This window comes from Ranitomeya imitator, chromosome 1, assembly GCF_032444005.1.
Source record: "Ranitomeya imitator isolate aRanImi1 chromosome 1, aRanImi1.pri, whole genome shotgun sequence".
Classification (NCBI taxonomy): Eukaryota; Metazoa; Chordata; class Amphibia; order Anura; family Dendrobatidae; genus Ranitomeya; species Ranitomeya imitator.
Window position 1 is genome coordinate 780346983 of NC_091282.1, and position 21851 is coordinate 780368833.

The 21851-nt window shown below is 45.2% G+C and overlaps 1 protein-coding gene across 3 annotated transcripts in view; it reads right to left on the reverse strand.

The window, feature by feature from the left end:
* Positions 1-9994, reverse strand: part of CCDC88C (coiled-coil domain containing 88C) — an 87830-nt gene extending 77836 nt beyond the window's left edge. For all 3 annotated transcript variants that reach the window (XM_069736812.1, XM_069736801.1, XM_069736820.1), the window contains exons 1-3: positions 9619-9994; positions 5404-5504; positions 832-940 (exon numbers count right to left, since the gene is read on the reverse strand). In XM_069736812.1, coding sequence (XP_069592913.1) covers positions 832-940; positions 5404-5504; positions 9619-9678 — 270 coding nt within the window. In that variant the 5' untranslated portion in view covers positions 9679-9994. The remainder of the gene's footprint in view (positions 1-831; positions 941-5403; positions 5505-9618) is intronic.
* Positions 9995-21851: the final 11857 nt, after the last annotated feature.

Consider the following 21851-nt stretch of genomic DNA (forward strand, 5'->3'; position numbering starts at 1 on the left):
CCGCACAAAGAATTGACATGCTGCGGAATGTAAATCACTGCGTTTCCGCACGTTTTTTTCTGCAGCATGAGCACTGCGGATTGCTTTTCCCATAGGTTTACATTGTACTGTAAACGCATGGAAAACTGCTGCGGATCCGCAGCGTGTGAACATAGCCTTAGTTATACAGAACTTTCACCAAACCGGTTGTTACTTTCCTTTCTATGCTCATTATCACTAGTGATGAGCGAATATACTCGTTACTCGAGATTTCTCGAGCACGCTCGGGGGTCCTCCGGAGTATTTTTTAGTGCTCGGAGATTTAGTTTTCATCGCGCAGCTGAACAATTTATATCTGATAGCCAGCATAAGTACATGTGGGGGTTCCCTAGCAACCAGGCAACCCCCACATGTACTTATGCTGGAAAACAGATGTAAATCATTCAGCTGCGGCAAAAAAAAAAACAATCTCCGAGCACTAAAAAATACTTGGAGGACCCCCGAGCGTGCTCGAGAAATCTCGAGTAACGAGTATATTCGCTCATCACTAATTATAACAGCTCACACACAGTACACTGACATTTTGCTTCGCTAGACGTCCATGACTGAGACCCCCAGAGATGACAATCAGTGCAGTGAGATGTACAGCAAGTGATTTGTGCTAACCAACAATGAAGAAATGGCGCAAAATATAAAGAACACACAGAGATCTAAAAAACAAAATAAATAAAATAAAAATTCAGGGAATGAGGGGTTAAAGGCACAGTCGCCATCAAATTAATACTAGAATACGAGAGGTTAATCACGCTGAGGATTTCCTGTCAGTATCTGAACAGGAAACTGTTGTCATACCTGATAGTAGGTCTTGATGTGTCGCACCAGGATAGTGAGGTTCTGAATCCGCAGGTTCACGTCGTTATTCACGTTTTTGTTGATTCGCTGATTAGATGGCCGCGGATCACTGTGTGGAGAAAGATCATGGATTACAGAGCGCAGTGTCAGCATAAGGGGGGACAGGTTACCAGCACCCCCTGGTTTAAAGATCCCCATTCTTATGAAACGATTGTTTGGCTCATCCGAGTGTGGATGTGTTCTCAGTGAGAAGAAAGATAAAGGCGATGCTGGACCACTTAGTAGCCTCCAAAATCCGGCGTCACTTTCACTCCACCCTCCTCGGACCATCCCTGCGCAGAGCCCCTTCGGACCATCCCTGCGCAGAGCCCCTTCGGACCATCCCTGCGCAGAGCCCCTTCGGACCATCCCTGCGCAGAGCCCCTTCGGACCATCCCTGCGCAGAGCCCCTTCGGACCATCCCTGCGCAGAGCCCCTTCGGACCATCCCTGCGCAGAGCCCCTTCGGACCATCCCTGCGCAGAGCCCCTTCGGACCATCCCTGCGCAGAGCCCCTTCGGACCATCCCTGCGCAGAGCCCCTTCGGATCATCCCTGTGCAGAGCCCCTCTGTACCCTCCCTGTGCAGAGCCCCTTTGTACCCTCCCTGTGCAGAGCCCCTTCGGACCATCCTTGTGCAGAGCCCCTTCGGACCATACCTGTGCAGAGCCCCTCTGTACTCTCCCTGTGCAGAGCCCTTATGGATCATCCCTGTGCAGAGCCCCTTTGGACCATCCCTGTGCAGAGCCCCTTTGGACCATCCCTGTGCAGAGCCCCTTTGGACCATCCCTGTGCAGAGCCCCTACGAACCCCCCCTCTGCATAGCCCCTACAAATCCCCCTGTAGAGCCTCTTTGAACCCTCTCTCTCTGAAGAGACCCTCCAGATCCCCCCTATAGAGCCCCTATGAACCCTCCCTCTGCAGAACCCCTCCAGATCCCCCTGTAGAGCCTCTTTGAACCCTCTCTCTCTCTGCAGATACCCTCCAGATCCCCCCTGTAGAGCCCCTCTGACCCCTCCAACCTGTTTCCTCCAAACCACCTCTGTAACTTCTGCTCCAGACCCCTCCATATACCTCTAGACCCTTCAGGCAGCAGCTTACCTTAAAGTAGAACAAAAGTATCCAGCAATATAAATTCTACAGCCCTGATCCTTCCCTCCCCCGAAAAAACAAACATATTTCGGGGGGGATAGTCGGGAGGCTTCCACATACTATAGATGCTGCACTGGTCTTACTAACATCACAGAACTTATTGATTTTAATGGCTGTGGGGGTCTCAAGAGAACTGGAGGACTATAAATTGTAGAGGGGAAAACATTATTTTGAACAGATTTACACTTATGCTCTAGTCACATCCAAAGCTGCATCACAGAGCTTGAGCTTTCCATCTATATTCTGCAACCTGAGCTCAAAAGACACAAGCAGAAAACATCCACAATTAACCCCAGATCTGAGTATTAATAACACTAATTCCTGACCCCACAAGTAAAATCTGAGGCTCCAGCACAGACTTCACGAATTGGCCGCACAGATGTGAACGTCTTGGCGCCTTTAGCAGCAAATCCTATAACAAGCTGATTATAGGGCGCAGGATCTCGTGTGTCCGGCACATGTAACTATAGCGCTCAGCTGTCCGCAGCTCGTGGAAATATCTGAGCAACTGACAACTATTCCTCTGCATAACAGGAGGCCGTCATCCCGGGGGCCGCGGGTGACAGCTGCGCAGTCTGGAGGTCAAAGGGTATAAAACTTAGTAACATTGACAAGTGCCAGTGTCGGAGAAGAACTCATTCTCCATCCCTGGTCTGGACTGTCCATCACGTGGGGACCAGATCTGTCATCTATTTAGAAAACATTGGAGGTGTAAGGTGAAGCTCCAAAGAAAATCCTTAAACAGGACCCCCCCCCCCCAACCATGTGCCATTTTTAATATTAAGCTCTTATGTGGTCGACTGATCCTTGGGCAATACCTGAGGTGACTGTGAGCTATGCACCCCTATAGCAAACACAGAATAGCCCTGCTGTCCCCTTATATGATAAACTGACCATTGGCCACTGAGACCTGGTGGTAAATAAGAGTTTGGTCCCCTAAAAATGCTGCAGACCCCCCAGTCAGGAGTCATGTAGCACATCTATTGTGGCCACTTTCGTGGTTTTTAGGGGCTGCACAGCCAAAAATTACAACATCCCATAATGTAAGTGAAGGTGGATGCGTCCTTTTACTACTTGCGTGCCGTGGTCATGGCATCATGCATTTAAAGCAGGCAGTGATGCGGCATCAGGACAGCGCCAAATTCCCCTGGACCTCTTCCTAACCTTGTATCCTTTCAAATCAAGTCATGAGCAAAGACCCTCAGGAACCAATTCTGATTGTCTCCAAAGCAGTATATCCTAATGTTCAATGCTTTGGTCACCTGTAATGTCTTCGCCATCCTGGACACCATCAGCAAGCAGGTTAGCAGTTTTTTTAAGGATGCTCTTATGGCTGCATCTTAATACTCTTTTTTCCTTAACCCTCACAGCTCGCCCTATGGACACCCAAACAGTCTCAGAATATGGATCCTCAAAGGACTGTAAATATAGATGTCAAAAATGGGGGGGGGGATCTCCAAACCCTTTCATGAGCCAGAACCGAGAATTGCAACGCAAAAGTGGCAGCTGTAACATAAGCGCGTCCTGTTCACACATGACTTGCTCTGAGCTGGAAAGGAAGTGGTTGAGAAGCCGATAAGCAGTTTTCGTGATGAAAACTCACATTCATCTGCGGACAGTAGTTTATACTATATATGGATTAGTCATAGGTCTGCACTTCACACATCCACCTAGGACTCAGTGAAACAACCAACCATTAATGTGTAGGAGAACAAAAAGTTGCAGTCCCAAAGCCCGATCTGTATATATACACGTGGTCAAAATTGTTTGTACCCCTCGTTTCATGACAGAAAAACCCACAATGGTCACAGAAATAAATTGAGTCTGACAAAAGTAATAAGAAATAAAAGATCTATGAAAATGAACAAATGAAAGTCAGACATTGCATTTCAACCATGCTTCCACAGAATTTAGAAAAAATAAAGCTCATGAAATAGGCCTGGACAGAAATGATTGTACCCTTAACTTAATATTTTGTTACACAACCTTTTGAGGCAATCACTGCAATCAAACGATTCCTGTAGCTGTCAATGAGACTTCTGTACCTCTCGATAGGTATTTTGGCCCCTCCTCAAGAGAAAACTGCTCCAGTTGTCTCGTGTGTGAAGGTTGCCTTTTCCAGACGGCATGTTTCAGCTCTATCCAAAGATGCTCAATAGGATTTAGGTAAGGGCTCATAGAAGGCCACTTCAGAATTGTCCAATGTTCTCCTCTTAGCCATTCTTGGGTGTTTTTAGCTGTGTGTTTTGGGTCATTATCCTGTTGCAAGACCTGTGACTGAGACCAAGCTTTCTGACACTGCGCAGCATATTTCTCTCTAGAATCCCTTGATAGTCTTGAGATTTCATTGTACCCTTGCACAGATTCTAGACACCCTGTGCCAGATGCAGCAAAGCAGCCCCAGAACATAACAGAGCCTCCTCCATGTTTCACAGTAGGGACAGTGTTCTTTTCTTGATATGCTTCATTTTTCCGCCTGTGAATATAGAGCTGATGTGCCTTGCCAAAAATTTCCATTTTTGTCTCATCTGTCCATAGGACATTCTCTGAGAAGCTTTGTGGCTTGTCAACATGTAGTTTTTTCCAACAATGGTGTCCTCCTTGGTCGTCTCCCATGAAGTCCACTTTGGCTCATACAACGACGGATGGTGCGATCTGCACTGATGTTCCTTGAGCTTGAAGTTCACCTTTAATCTGTTCAGAAGTTTTTCTGGGCTCTTTTGTTGCCATTCGTATTATCCTTCTCTTTGACTTGCCATCAATTTTCCTCCTGCGGCCACGTCCAGGCTGGTTGGCTACAGTCCAATGGATCTTAAATTTCTGAATAATATGTGCAACTGTAGTCACAGGATCATCAATCTGCTTGGAGATAGTCTTATAACTTTTACCTTTAACATGTTTGTCTGTAATTTTCTTTCTAATCTCCTGAGACAACCCTTTCCTTCACTTTCTCTGGTCCATGTTGAGTATGATACACACCATGTCACCAAACAGCACAATGAGTATCTGTAGTCCTATATACAGGCCACTCACTGATTCCAAGATTGTAAACACCTGTGATGCTAGCTAGTTGGCACACCACGATTTAACATGTCCCTTTTGTCACATTATTTTCAGGGTACATAATTTCTGTCCAGGCCTATTTCATGAGTTTTATTATTTAAGAATTCTGTGGAAGCATGGTTGAAAAGCAATGTCGACTTTCATTTGTTCATTTTCATAGACTTTTTATTTATTATTACTTTTGTCAGATTCACGTTATTTCTGTGACCATTGTGGTTTTTTCTGTCATTACCAACAATTTTGACCACGTGTGTATATTGCTGGACTTAGCTTTAGAGATTCACCCCTCAGAACACAGAATCTTCTCCCCCTGTACTCACATCTGCAGCATTATCTTGTTGAGGAACACGCCATCCACTAGATCCATGTAAGTTGCCAATTTACTCTCATTCTCGTTACCACACGGCCCAACAGTTTTCACCTACAGAAGAAAAATGAAAGAGAGCAGAGAAGTGAGGATTAGGAGGAATATAATAGGTTATTGAGGAGATTACTACCCGACCTCAGGCACTGCACATTCCTGGGAGAGCATGTAATGTAATGCCCAGAATCTGCACCAAGATGATTAACGGCTCATAAGTATCAGTCACAGCCTCCTCCATATACAGCACCCTGCTGTGTGTAAGAGCAGAGCACCCAAAGATATCCCCGGCCCCTGCACCGTGACAGATGTAGTGTATGTACACAGGGACTGCACCAGCAGAATAGTGAGTGCAGCTCTGGGGTATAATACAGGATGTAACTCAGGATCAGTAATGTAACGTATGTATACAGTGACTGCACCAGCAGAATAGTGAGTGCAGCTCTGGGGTATAATACAGGATGTAACTCAGGATCAGTAATGTAACGTATGTACACAGTGACTGCACCAGCAGAATAGTGAGTGTAGCTCTGGAGTATAATACAGGATGTAACTCAGGATCAGTAATGTAACGTATGTATACAGTGACTGCACCAGCAGAATAGTGAGATGCAGCTCTGGAGTATAATACAGGATGTAACTCAGGATCAGTACTGTAATGTATGTACACAGTGACTGCACCAGCAGAATAGTGAGTGCAGCTCTGGGGTATAATACAGGATGTAACTCAGGATCAGTAATGTAACGTATGCATACAGTGACTGCACCAGCAGAATAGTGAGTGCAGCTCTGGGGTATAATACAGGATGTAACTCAGGATCAGTAATGTAACGTATGTACACAGTGACTGCACCAGCAGAATAGTGAGTGTAGCTCTGGAGTATAATACAGGATGTAACACAGGATCAGTAATATATGTACAGTGACTGCACCAGCAGAATAGTGAGTGTAGCTCTGGAGTATAATACAGGATGTAACTCAGTATCAGTAATGTAACGTATGTATACAGTGACTGCACCAGCAGAATAGTGAGATGCTAGTAGAAGTAAATGAACGAGTCAAAGCACGAATACCAGCACGTCTCTTGCCTGCAACAATTAGCATTGGCAATTATATGTTAGGTTTCTTTCCTGCCTCCTCAGAATCAGGCCGGTAGAATTCATTATGGCACACATCCCTCACTCTGCAGTCAGGACACAACGCTCCCAGCTCTGCTCTGCAGACAAACAAAAGCCTTGGAACTGAGAAGGATGTTATTGTTAATGTGACCCAAAGCAGAGACAAAAGCATCAGCCACAGATCCCCCCTCCCCCATGAGACTCCACAGAAGTCACTGCAGTCTCTGGAGAACCGTTAACCTCACAACACCTGTCTCATGAGAGTGACGACCTGTCTGACAGAGCTGGAGAGACCTGACCCGCTAACAGTCATATCCCCAACCCCCCGAGCACCTGTGATGACAGATTTACACCCTGTGTGGTCATGGCACCAAAATTAGCCAAACATGGACCCAGTTGGTGACTCAGTCAATAGAAGGCATGAAAGTCGGTGACAAATGGGTGGAAGGTGAAGCTTTGGACTATTGCTCTCTAGGCCAGCGAGAAACCACCACCCCCCATCCCTGAGAACTTGAAAAGGTGAAAGTTGATCCCGTAGTTTTGTTGCGTGTAATGAAGTGTTTCATATTACAGTCCACATAGAGTTACTGCACCCAGAGATGGACGCAGCAGGTGGGAAGAAAACCGCATGTACTCTGTCTATGGAGGGCGAGCACGAAACACATCCAAACTCACCATATAACGGCCCTAAGCAGATGGTGACCTGACCTGATAAAGTGAGTACAGACAGGGCAAAGATGGCAGCCAATGCTCCGTCCACCTGCAGTGGGCCAATGGATGAATTATTTTGCAGCTGGTCCTGCTTTCATTATGGAGGCATGCACCATAACTACTTTTGCAGCCTGCTCTTGCGTGACTATTTGAGAGTTGCAATTTTCACAAAAACAGTCCAGCCACAGTCAGGTTACACGATACTTGCGGTTTACGTCAATGGGAGTAAAGTTGTATGCAATTAATTGTCAAAACATATAACGCAACAGTTTAAAGAAAAAAAAATCCTCAAACTTTACACACCTTTCAGAGGTCTAGCACGAAGCCTCCACCACTGCTCTGTGTCTGAGATTGTCTGCAGCACTGACATCACGTCTACAGCGCTGCAGCCAATCAATGAGTTCACCAGCTCTGCGCTATCCATTCCACTAACTGCGTCAGACCTGCCGAGCTCACCAATTGGCTGGAGACAATAACTACAGTCAACAGACGCAGCAGTGGAGACTCCGTGCTGGACCTGGGGAGGGGGAGAGAAGCTCACTTTATTTTTTATATACTTACCTCCTGGACAGGCGTAACGCCTGAGATGTCGGTGCTGTGATTCTCAGTGGTCAAGTAATATTGCAATTAGTAGCCACTGATCAAATGCAGCCTCTCTCCACTTCGTTAGAGCAGACATCTTTTGGAAATAACAGTATCACCAATGCAGGAACAGTGCCGCTCTGGGAGTTAAGTAAATGATTGATTTATTCCATATAGGACCATTATTTAAGAAAGGGTTGTCCAGTAGTCGACAACCCCTAAGAGGCCTCATTCAGATGTCTGGGAATCACGTAGGTGTTTTATCCAAGATTTTCCCAGATAGAACAATTACCTATTATACTCTATGCGGCTATTCACATGTTTTCTCCACAAAAAAGTAAGTTAATAAATAAACAAGACGAAACATGTCCAAATTAGATCTAAGTCAAGGACCAAAATTACCGACACACATCTATAAGTCTGCAAAATGGGTCACAGACCACACACATCTGTATGAAGCCTGTTACAACTCCGTAATGTATTGGAGAAGATTTGCAATTTATTTAGGGGGTTTTTTCATATGAAAAAAAAAAAAAAAAAAATTACTGAATGAAATAGTAATATCTGTTTCAGGCAAAGTTGGGTGACAATCAATAGGACCCCAATACAGCTTCAAGTGGTGACACCATGTTTATATGTCAGCCAACCTCTAAAACAATTGATCCTCCTCCTGTACTAACTGGACAGTCACAGCCCCGGTCCATAGATCAGTTGGGGGTACGCCTGGTGACTGTGTTCTGGGTAGTGCCCCTTTAAACGGTTTTATTACGGTACTTTAGAGGGGTCTCAACATCCTACTTAAAGAGCTTGCAATCTAGTGGCCGAGAAGCTCATCAGCTGATCACTCGGTATCTTAGGGCCTCGTTCCCACTTGTGCAAACTCTGAAGGGGTTTTTTTTTTGCCGGTATTAACGGAAAAACACACTAAAGCATATTTGCTGATTATTGCTCTTTCACCCTTTTTAAGCGATTTGTTGGTGCGGATTTTATGCATTGGAAAACAAAGGCAGCATTTTTATTTTACTGCATAAATGCTGGGATTGTGAACTTAAAAACGCTGACTGTAAAAAAAAAAAAAAACGAAAACAACGCAATTGTGATCTTCACAAGTTTAGATTTTTTATTGCCCTCCAAAATCCTCATAGTAGATTAAATAAAGGGAAAAAAGCACAAAGGACATGAGTTTGAGTTTTCACTAAATCAAATCAAAATCTGCGCACACAAAAAAAATGCAGCTGAAATAAACAAACAAAAAAAATACTGCAGCATTTACATACTCTACGTGGGAACATGCCCTAGGGCGCCAAGTGGTGTCCCAGGTAGAAAAACTATTGTCACCATACTGGGTCTACAGGAAGTGGCCATCTTGTCCTTAGAGGGGAATTATCACCTGCTTGTGACCCCCCAGATCTTCAGGAATGCTGCCATTCAGTTAGGATGGGGGCAGGGCTGGGGGAGATCAGGGGCTGCTGGATGCATTCAGCTGAGGACAGGTCAATACAAACAGAAGAAATATAGCAGCAGCAGGTGGTCTGTGCTGAGGGGGAGGATTAAAGTAGAGTTTGCATACAGGGAACTTCCTGAAACAGAAAAACACTGATACATTGTAATAAAAGAAAAATAAATAAAAGAGAAAAAGTTATAAGTAAGTAAACACTAAGATCAAACTTGAAACAAAGTATGTGAACTTCAGCAGATGAGATACAACGTTGCCATGCAGTAGTAATGTAACCACCATTCCCACAGAAATGCAGACCACTCACCCATGTCACCAGTGGGCTCTCCAGGAACAGGTCCAGGAGCTGAGAGATGGTAATATCCATTATTTCCCAGGAGTTTGAGCCCTAATTGCAGAAAAGTGTAAGAGAGAAGTCCATGCTGCTGTCTGGAGGGAGCGGAGTGCTATCCACTGAACAATGAGTCTGATCTCTGCAGGGGGCAGAGGCACAACCCTCACTCTCCTCCTCCTCCTGCCCAGCTCCTCTGTGCCCTCAGTCACTGCCCTCCATGCAGGGAGTCCATGCAGGATACAGGGAGTTTTCCAGCAGACAACTCACCTCACTGCATGTATGATGTATGCAACTAAGTACAGGTAGTAAATGTGCAGGCAGCATGGAGGTGGATGGGCACCAGGGGCAGTGCAGTCAGGGAGCACAGGGGGTGGAGTGGGCTGTGCATTAACCAATGGGAGGGTGAGTGCAGTTGGAAGGGGCTGGCTGGGGGTTTGAACAATGCTGGGGTCTGGTGAGCTGCACCTGTGCCCTGCATGTCTGAGGTCCAGAGTACTGAGCTGCCACAGCAATAATATTATGCCCTAGCAAATTCACCATTTCATTGCAATGCCTGGTCTAGTAGTGGCCATAGCTGAAGCTGCTTTAAATAACTCTTGTGTGATTTTAGTTGCTTGGAGGAACTTTATTATTCACCCCCTTTGAAGTCCATGGAGAAGTTGCAATGATGTGACCAATCTGCAGCGACTTGTATCAGTGCCCATGTCCTGATGCCCTTTGTGCCTTTACAGCTGACTGGATCGGCCATATTGTGCAGGGTGAATTTACATGAATTTTTTTTTTTTTTTTACCACAGCATAAAAACTGAAATAAAAATTCATGCAGTTTATAATGTGATTCACACAAGTGTTTTTGGCTTTTTTTTTCCCCAGGCAGAACACTTACTGTAATTTTTCCTGGAGGAGGAAAGAAAAAAAAAAGAGGAAATTCATATTGAAATCTTGTGCTGATTTGGTGCAGTTTTGACCACACAATGTAACTTAAAGTCCAGCCAAAGGCTGTATTCTATCATACACAATTCCTGTAGAGGCACACTTTATAGATGTTGGGGGGGTCTATGCTGAGGACCCCTGTTATGAGCCAGAGAGGAGAAATGGTCACCATATATTGCCACATTTAGGCCGGGGTCACACTTAACGTATGGAAAAATCGGTCCGAATCTCCCTGCCGAGAGTCACACGAGTGTTCTCCGTGTGTAATGCGATGATGCGATTTCCTCACACCTATGTATCCGCATGGATTTACATTTCTCACTAATTTTCCCCATTGAAATTTAATGGCTCAATGGGCTGAGATGAGGAAAATGTGTGCGTATTTGTCGCAAGCTAGACAAATGGTCCATGTGGTGTCCGAGTTTTTCTCGCACTCATAGGGTTCCATTGGCGCAACTCAGGCGATATACGAGTACAATCGCAGCATCTCCTTTATTTCTTTTATATAGCGCTAACATATTCCACAGCGCTTTACAGTTTGCACACATTATCATCACTGTCCCCGATGGGGCTCACAATCTAAATTTCCTATCAGTCTTTAGAATGTAGGAGGAAACTCACGCAAACACGGGGAGGACATACAAACTCCTTGCAGATGTTGTCCTTGGTGGGATTTGAACCCAGGATGCCAGCGCTGCAAGGCTGCTGTGCTATCCACTGAGCCACCGTGCAGCATGCTGCAATTTCACTCGCACGTAGAATACGTCCTAGAAAAAATACATTGCTGTGAGCTGCCCCATAGATTAACACTGGGCCGAGTGCTATGGGATGTTCTCTCACATAGCACTCATCCGTATTCTACGCTAGTGTGACCACGGCCTTACCCTGCAGGTATTGGTCGCTTGCTATCACAGCTTCTTAAGGGGTGATCTTCATGAGACAGCCTCTTCCAGGAATTGCTATTTAAGCAGTTTTGTTAATCTAATCAGACTTTGAGAGTCCTGTAAATGCTGACGCCTATTTGATATTCTCTCTATTTACATTGTATACTAATAAGCAGCACCTTCCGTGCAGAAGTGAACGTAGTACAATGAATCTGTATTCTCATCCTCCGGAGGGAGCGCTTGTCTGTTTAGCATTGTAAAGTCTCAGCGATGCAGAGAACACATACTCATAATAGAGACAGGTCGTCAGCAAAAAAAAAAATTAAGACGTGTACCCTTCATTATGTGATTTACAGATCCCCAAAAAAGGTCTATCACTTGGATGCCGTCGACGTGTCACACGAGTACTGGCCATTTTATGATGTTTCGGTTGAGACACATGTATGGTAATTTGAGTTTGTGTAGAAAATAGACCACTCACTGACCCAATATTGGCCTACGTGCTAGTTCACACAGAGCCCAGGTCTGCATAGGCAGAAAGCAAATTCGCTAGTCTGGCCTGACAGCAGCACGTAAAGAGCATTTCTCATATGAGAAAAAAAGAATGCCAACCTGATGGTAAAAAAACAGACGGACTGAAAATGGATGAAAATCGGTGAAAAATGGTAAAATGGATGACTGAATGAGGCCTAAGGTGCATGAGAAGAGCAGCGATCAGGATCCAGGATACCCGATCACAGTGTTGGTAAATGAAGGGCGGCAGGCTGGAGACCCCTGTGAGGAGGGCTGCAGAAGTCGCTCTACACCTGTCCCTCGCGCCATAAAAGGCCTAGGATGACTGGTAACTAATTTATACAATTAGCATCATGCCGGATTTAAACAGGGTTTTGAAAATCCATAGATTTCATCATCCTTATTACCACCCATTTATTATACATCAACAGTTCAAAAAGCATACAGGGACAAACTAATTTTCCTATATAATAATTTTTATAGACCCATAGAGTTTAATGGGCGAGTTTGATCTGAAAACCTGATGCTGCAATTTTTTCATACGTGGACCATTAGTCTACATGTGAAGCTGTTCATCTGAACTATTCATTTGCATTGATCCAGCTGCCGTCTGTGTGTGTGGTCTATTTAGAACAGAGGTGAGGAACCTTTTTTCTGCCAAGGGCCATTTGGATATTTAAGTCATCCTTCGGGGGCCGTACAAATTGTGTGCCAGCAGCATGAACACTGTGTGCCCGTGCTCACGGAGCAACAAGAAATCAAGACACAGCTGCCGGCCCAAGTACTGTGGTCCCCAGGAATATGTCCGGGGGCCGGAGAAAAGGTTGTCACGGGCCGTAAATGGCCCTCAGGCCTGAGGTTTCCCACCCCTGCTTTAGAATAAGAACCAAATATATGCTCGTCTGAAGGAGCCTTTAGGACCAGACAAGAGGAGTCAAGGTATTACTGATCCAAGGAAACACTCCTACAAGACAGGAAGTCAGCCATCTGTGACAGAGAGGATAGTGAGGAGACAGAGGTTCATGTAGGGGTAGAGAATGGATGTTTGGGGGAGTTGCTCCTACTGTGTAAACATAGAGGACATACAAAAGGAGGGGAACTAAGATTTCTGGCTGGATGTTATCTCAGCAGCCAGACATGTACACTGGGCATTTGTATCACTGTTGTTGAGGCAGTCTGGTTTTATACACAGAGCCACACACCTGACATTATATGTGATTATCAGGTATCTCGTCTTCTCTCCATTTCCAGCAGCTGCATGAAGTCGCCATTCGGAGCAGGAGAATCTGGCATGGTCTTGCATCACTAGCGGTGTCCATCTGCATCCATGATTTTAATGTCCCGTTTTAGAAGAATATTCTAAAAATGAAACACATCTCAAAGAAAGAGAGCAATTGAGACACATGCATACATAGTGTTACATTACACATTTAACCAAAATGTGCACTTTTTTGTGCTCTGGACTCTGCGTGATCTTTGTGATCTTTGTGAGGACCAAGTGCACGACGGACCAAACACAGACTGCATAACAAGGATATAATGAATGTGCACTATTCTGGGCCATTTTATGGAAAGGTTTGTTGGTAGCAATACATTGCATCCTTACGCACTTTTTTGTGTGTCCTCCCCCGACATTGAGGCTATGTGCCCACGTTGCGGTTTTCTGTGCAGATTTTTCAGCTCAGTTTTTGAAAAATCCATTTCACCTGCATTTTTACACCTGCAGATTCCTATTGAGGAGCAGGTGTAAAATGCTGCAGAATCCGCACAAAGAATTGGCAAGCTGCGGAAAATAAACCCCAGCTTTTCCGCGCGTATTTTCCGCAGCATGTGCACTGCGGATTTTGTTTTCCATAGGTTTACATGGTACTGAAAACATGGATCCGCAGCCAAATCCGCAACGTGTGCACACACCCTGAATGACAATAAGTGAAACTTCCCTCTCCCATTTCTCTCCATGTACAGACATGGTTCAGTAAATCTCCACCTAAAGAATCAGACCCAACAATCAGACTTTTCCAGTTTGTGAAGTACAGAGCAATCCGTTGTATCAATACCATGGCGCCATCTAGTGACTGTATGGGGGATTCTCAATTAAACAATGCTTTCAAAACAATTATCAAACGCATGTTACAGAAACGTCAGGAGAAAAAGGGAACACTGGGTGAATCCCAAAAGTTATAAGATCTAAAAAAAAAAAATCTGATTAGTAATGCGGGAAGAGTTGGGGATTGAGTCACATCTTTATATGATTGTTGTTATAGGGATACATTGTAATAACAACTGTCTCTTCTTTGAGTCAGCGAGTCTCAGACAGCAGTCTGTATCACATTATTCAGGTCCTTAGCCTAAGATTACAAAACTAATTGTGGCAGGGCAACTTTAGGAAAGCAAATGTCACACCGATAGTTACAACTGATGCTAATATATGTGATAGCGCAGAAATGCAGTAGTGTTGGGTCAGGAATACGTCACAATACGACCACATTCAACAGTATTAGCTGCAATGTAGTACAACAAATATGGCGTTACATCGCACGAGTACAAGCCGCAGGCATCATTCACACGAGCATAGATGCAGTCCACGCACACCACGGTCCATTACAGAAAGCACACAATGGCGTTAGGCTGATCTAGATCCAGCAGGATGGAGGAATATTGGTTCTCCCTTTATATTTCCTATTCTCGCTAAACCCACTTTTAATTTAGATTTTGAAGTAGTTGTTTTACATAAAATGGCGTATTTTGTGGCCTCTTTCTGGTGGCAGATCATAAATGGCAGTTGTTTGTGAACATTCTGGTTTTTTTTTCTATGCTGACTTTTCCCATGTAAAATAAAAGGCACAATAAACTTGGAAAAGCATATAAAAATTGTGCAGTGTTTTACAACATAACACCACAATAAAGAAAAAAAAAAGTTAGACTGGATTCCTATTGTTTCATCACACATTTGGGACTCAGTCAGGGGCGCCAATCCGTAGCCATGAAAACCGGAATTAAGACAAACTCTTGACTGAGCCAAACTCATTTCGAATGGATCCTTCAAGGGTTCTGTCCAAATCCTATTTTTCGGAGCTACAGTAATACACCCCCTTGCAGAGTCTTGACCTTGGGATCAAACATAATGTGAACATAGTTTTATGGAAGCCAAGCAAAATGCTCACTCGTTGGGAGAAATTTTGCTTTAGTGTGAAAAGAACAGCATTACTCTCAGCAGCACATCTTCTGTCATTATGCTGCCGAGAACAATGGCAGCTTATGAGTAGAGTTGAGTGAATTTGATCGGGTCCCTGCATATTCGGCAAGTTATAGTACTTGCCGAATAAGCTGCAGTGGGAACCTGGCTACATGGAGCACGCTGGCTCATCGGCTGTCCGGCTCCGCAACTGCATGTGTCGCGGCCGTGTCACGGTCATAGCACATGCATGGAGAGCCCAACACACAGGCTCTCCATACATGTGCTGTGACTGTCACACATGCAGCTGCGGCGCGCGGACAGCTGATCAGCTGGCGCGCTCCATGTATCCGGGTTCCCTCTGCAGCTTATTTGGCAAGCGCTAATAGCTTTCCGAATAAGCATCAAATTCGCTCAACTCTACTTATGAGCTCTGAAACATCTATTAGGGCAGTCTCACACGTCCAGATAATTCCGGTACCGGAAAAATCGGTACCGGAATTATCTGTGTCCGTGTGCCGGTGCGTTTCTGTGGCACATCAGTGTGGCACACGTGCGGCACACATGTGCCGCCCATGTGCCCACTGGGTACCACATGCACCGTGCCGGAGACAGCGCTAAAGTTTAGCACTGTCCCCTGCATCGTGCTGAAAACCCATTCATATCCTCCCTGCAGCAGCGTTTGCTGTAGAGAAGATATGAATAATAGTGTGTAAAATCCAGATCCAGGTCCCTGCCCCCCGCTGTGATTAAAATACTCATCCAGCTCCCGGCTCCCTCGCAGCGTCCTGTCCTGGCCGCACCTTGTACTGTATGAGCGGTCACGTGGGGCCGCTCATTTACAGTAATGAATATGCGGCTCCACCCCTATGGGAGGTGGAGCCGCATATTCATGACTGTAATCGGCGGCCCCACGTGACCGCTCATACAGTACAAGGTGCGGCCAGGACAGGAAGCAGTGCCAGCGAGGGAGCCGGGTGAGTATTTTAAGAACAGCGGGCGGGCGCACAGGGGGTGGGAGGGGGTTGGGGACATGGATCTTTATTTTAAACACGAGAAACAAAAAAAAAGAGGAATATTCATATCTTCTCTACAGCAAACGCTGCTGCAGAGAAGATATGATGGGGCTTCAGCACCAGTGGGGGGGGACAGCGCTTACTGTAGCGCTGTCTCCTGCACGGCACACGGACAACGTCCGTGTGCGGTACGTGTTTTACACGGACTCATTGACTTTAATGGGTCCGTGTAATCCGTGCGCTCCCACGAACACTGACATGTCTCCGTGTTTGGCACACGGAGACACGGTCCGCAAAAAATCAATGACATCTGCACAGATGCATTGATTTCAATGTGTCTACGTGTGTCAGTGGCTCCGGTACGTGAGGAAACTGTCACCTCATGTACCGGAGCCACTGACGTGTGAAACCGGCTTAAAATGGTTCATTTAAACTAGCTGATCAAAGGCATTAAATGGCTGCCAAATAGTTACAGTATTGGTAAAAATAGCAGTTTTGGTATAAATTATATCACCACGTGTCACACAATTTACCAGTTGGTGCAGTAGATTCTAAAACCCCCCCACCAGACTCCACATTTATGATCTGCAGGTTTCTGGCTGTGTATTAGGCCTCTTTCCCATTTGCGAGAAACACGTCCGTGTCTCGCATGTGAAAACCAAGCTCTGGCGCCGGAAATTCAGAGTGGAGCGTGCAGCCGCATAGCAACACATGCAGCTGCACGCTCCGCTCCCAAGTGCCGGCACCAGAGCTTGGTTTTCACATGCGAGGCACGGACGTGTTTCTCGCAAATGGAAAAGAGCCCATAGGGTATGTGTCCACGTTCAGGATTGCATCAGGATTTGGTCAGGATTTTTCATCAGTATTTGTAAGCCAAAACCAGGAATGGGTGATAAATGCAAAAGTGGAGCATATGTTTATATTATACTTTTCCTCTAATTGTTCCACTCCTGGTTTTGGCTTACAAATACTGATGAAAAATCCTGACCAAATCCTGATGCAATCCTGAACGTGGACACATACCCTTAGGCTATGTTCACACTTTGCGGATTCCACTGCGGATTTTTCCGCAGCAGAATTCCAAAATCCGCAGTGAAAACCCGTTGCGGTTTTTACTGCGGATTTATCGCGGTTTTTACTGCGTTTTCTTCTGCGGATTTTCATCTGTAGTTTTCTATTGGAGCAGGTGAAAATCCGCAGAAGTGACATGCTGCGGAATGTAATCCGCAGCGTTTCCGCGCGGATTTTTCTGCAGCATGTGCACAGCGTTTTTTGTTTCCCATAGGTTTACATTGTAATGTAAACTCATGGGAAACTGCTGCGGATCCGCAGCGGTCAAATCCGCTGCGGATCCGCAGCAAAATCCGCAAAGTGTGAACATAGCCTTAGAATAATGAATTGAAGGGGAAAGTGTTCAGAATAATAGCAGTGAGATCAATTAGTGCGGTCAATCATTCTGTGAGGAACCAGGTGTGAATCAGGTGGCCCTTATATAAGGGTGAAGCCAGGACATGATGTACATGCATTTCACCTTGAAAGGCCGGAGTCACGCTACAGTGAGATACGGCCGATTCTCGCAGGTTAAAACCAACCTCTGGCAGCGGCACTCCGGAGCGGAGCATGTGGCTGCATAGCAATACATGGAGCCGCACGCTCCGCAGTGCCGGTGCCAGAGATTGGTTTTAACCTGCGAGACTCGGCTGTATCTCGCGCATGTGTGATCCCGGCCAAAGCCTGAGAAATATGGGTCATTCCAGACATTGTACAGAAGAGCAGCGTACTTTGATTAAAAAGTTGATCGGGCGTTTTTCCCATCAGCTTCAACCTTCCCCCTTCTCCCCGAGGGCACACGGCTTCTTACCATGTCCTGCCTACCTTGAGGGACCTGCTCGCTGGGACAGGACCCGAGAGATCCAGAAGCAAATATTTCCGATAATCAAGATGCCCAGAGCTGGAGTGGGATGAGTACCGCATCCACACAAATTACACCAATACATACACAACCACATACATTCATTTCTTGGAACGTGGCGGGATTGAACTCCCCGGTGAAGCGCAAACGCGTTTTAACCCATTTGAATAGATTTAAACCCGATGTTGTTTTCCTTCAGGAAACCCATTGGAAACAGGGAGAAGGTAATTCTCTACGAGCTTCTTGGATTCAAGGGTGCTACACGGCCACACATACCACCAAATCGAGGGGCGTGGCCATTTTGCTGGGGACTTCGTTATCTTACACGTTGCTAGAGGAATACTCTGACGCAGAGGGAAGATTTCTATATCTCCTACTCCAGATTGGAGACACTGTTTACACACTGCTTAATATCTACGCTCCAAACAGCCCTAACAGCACTTTTTTCTCTAATCTATATCAATTTTTATTATCTAAACGTATAGACAACCTTATTCTGGGTGGAGATTTCAATGCCGCTCTTTCCCCACATCTGGACAGGTCATCCAACTCGCCTCATGACAATCAGACTGCCCAAATTATTGTAAAAATAATGCAGCACATTGGTTTGTGCGATCCTTGGCGCGTGCTCCACACCACGGAGAAAGACTATACATTCTATTCACGGGTGCATGATGTGCATTCAAGAATAGATTATTTTCTACTTACTGATACCCTGTTTGAAAAGGTGGAAAATACAACAATAGAAACCATCGAGGTGTCGGATCATGCGCCAATTACATTACGGCTCTTTCTGAACCCACCAAGATATCCCTTGAGGCATTGGAGATTTCCATCATATTTGTTTAATTCAGAGGATTTTAGGGGATTTCTTCAGACACACTGGAACAACTTCCTAGATGATAACATGTCATCTTCCTCAGACACGTCCCTATTGTGGCGCACCTCTAAGGCAGTGATGAGAGGCCATATTACTTCCTACCTGATACATCAAAAGAGGGAAAAAAGGGCAAAATACCAACTTTTACACATGGACCTATTGACTGCTCACCAAGCCTATCTGATTGATCCCACAGACACACTTAAAAAACAAAATTATCTAGAAGCCAAACGACTCATCGATACTTTCACTATTGCCCAGGCTACAAGAAGTATAGATTTCACAAAGAACCATTATTATAGGTGGGGCGGAAGGACTGGCAGCTTATTGGCACGTCTAACTAAGCCGTTCCACTCTAGACGCACAATTGTACAGGTGAGACACCCAGAGAACCATCAAGTGGTCACATCAGAAAGGGACAAACAACAGGCCTTCCTAAAATATTACACTGAACTATACAGAGAACGACCATATAGCTCACAGGACACGTGGGATCTTATATCCTCGACCGCACTTCCAAAAATAACGAGAGACCAAAGGGAGCAGTTGTCAGCTCCAATAACTACTGAGGAGGTGCGGTCGACGATTGAGTCCCTACACAATAACAAATCACCAGGACCTGATGGTCTAACTGCTGAGTATTACAAGATGCTGCAGCCAAATATCATCCCCACGATGGTGGACTTACTTAATACCATATACACACAGGGGGAACAAGTGGAAGGCTTTCATGAAGCCCACACAATTCTTCTACCCAAACCAAATAAAGACCCTCTTGAGGTAGGCTCATATCGTCCGATATCCCTACTAAATGTAGACTATAAAATACTCACTAAAATCCTGGCGGATCGCTTGCAAGAGTTTCTGCCAGATTTACTCATACCTTCACAACTGGGTTTTACAAGAGGCCGTCACTCTGCTCTGGGGGTTAGGACGGCTGTAGCCGCAACAGTTCTTGCTAAACAACAAAATTGTCCTCCCACACTGCTACTCAGCCTTGATGCTGAGAAGGCATTTGACTCAATATCATGGAGCTTTCTGAACACGGTTTTAAGGTACAGAGGCTTTGGCGACATCTTTCTTAGACTTTTATACATCATACAACATAACGCAACCACTAAATTATCCATAAATAATTTATTATCTCCTCCAATCACTTTGGAAAGGGGAGCAAGACAGGGATGCCCAATCTCACCGATACTTTTTAATTTGGCATTAGACCCACTATTAAGGTACCTGCAGGAGTGGCCAGGCCTTCAGGGATTACAATTTGGGAACACAGAAATTAAAATGATGGCTTTCGCAGATGATATTTTAATCTTTATGTCAAGACCTCGGGTCAATCTGGGCCCTTTGCTTTCAATAGTAGAGCAAAAGGGAGCACTAGTGGGTTTCTCAATAAATGTGACAAAATCTGAAGCTTTGATGCTCTCGGGACCCGCAAAACCTACGTGGGCTCAAAAGTACCCTATTCAGTGGAAAACCCAATCTATTACATATCTAGGTGTTCAAATTACTAGATCTCCAGTAGAACTACAGCGGACCAACCTGCAGGCATTTATCAGGTCATTGCAAGATGACTTGAATGCATGGAGCAGGTTCACCCTATCTTTTATAGGTCGGGCAAACCTAATAAAAATGATCTCTTTCCCGCGGTTGTTATACCTGTTTAATGTCCTGCCGTTCTATTTAAGACCTGTAGATGAACGCAACATCAATAGACTATTCCGCAATTTCATATGGCAGGGAAGGAGACCTAGAATTGGACTGTACATCCTCCAGCAGCCTAAGACTAATGGGGGAATCAATTTCCCAGATGTTAAATTATATAATCTGGCAGCCAATATGCGGATCCTTAGGGACTGGCTGAACGGTACATCCACGTATTCATCCACTACCGTAGAATCATCTCTGATAGGTAATGGGTCCCTGGTAAGCTTATTACATTCCCCTTATCCCTCATTATCATCAGACCACGAAAATAACCCCTTATTCATGTCAATGTGGAGGACGTGGGTGGTGGTGCGTAGGAGGCTACACTTGTCCAGTGGTGTTTCGCTTGCACAATCATTTTCCAATAATCCTAGTTTTCAGGATGGAAAGGCACACCCCATCTTCTCTAGATGGCAGAGAGGGGGTTTACAGTCCATTAGGGACATAGTTGACACACAGACAAGAACCGTCATTTCATTTGCTCAGGCATGCACTTTGTTCGACTATATACGCGCACACCCTTTTCACTACATGCAGCTGCAAAGCTACGCACATAGTGTCATACATGCTTTCAACGACAATGACTGGCAGGACGAGTTACTGAGCAAGTTAAATACATGCACTCAGAACAAGGGTCTGGTCTCGGGGTACTATACATTCCTTCGTCCTCTGATGCAGTATGATGCCGTAGGGGTGGGAATTACAAAATGGCAGGTGGATGATGTCTCCTTTACACCATCTTTTATCTTGCGGGCATTACAGAAAGCACTCAAATATATACCTTCTGTCTCTTATTGGGAAATGGCGTTACAGATCCTGCACAAAACCTATGTTTCACCAAAACGTAGTTATCTGATGGGGAATCTGGCGAGCCCGGCCTGTTCTAGATGTGGGGAATTTGAAGCGGACCACTATCACTGCTTTTGGGCTTGTCCACAAATTAAATTGTTCTGGCAGCGTATACATACCTTCGTGTTGACGCACACCTCATATAACATCACACTTACTTCAGCCTGGGCTCTCTTTGGTCATATTACAGATAGTGATGTCCATATACCATATCATGGTAAAAAATTCCTTTTTATTATCTCAGCTGCAGCTCGTAAAACAGTTCTGCAAAACTGGTTGGCGCCTAAAGTGCCCACATTGCGACTTTTCCTAGAGAAACTTGCTTTTTTGTT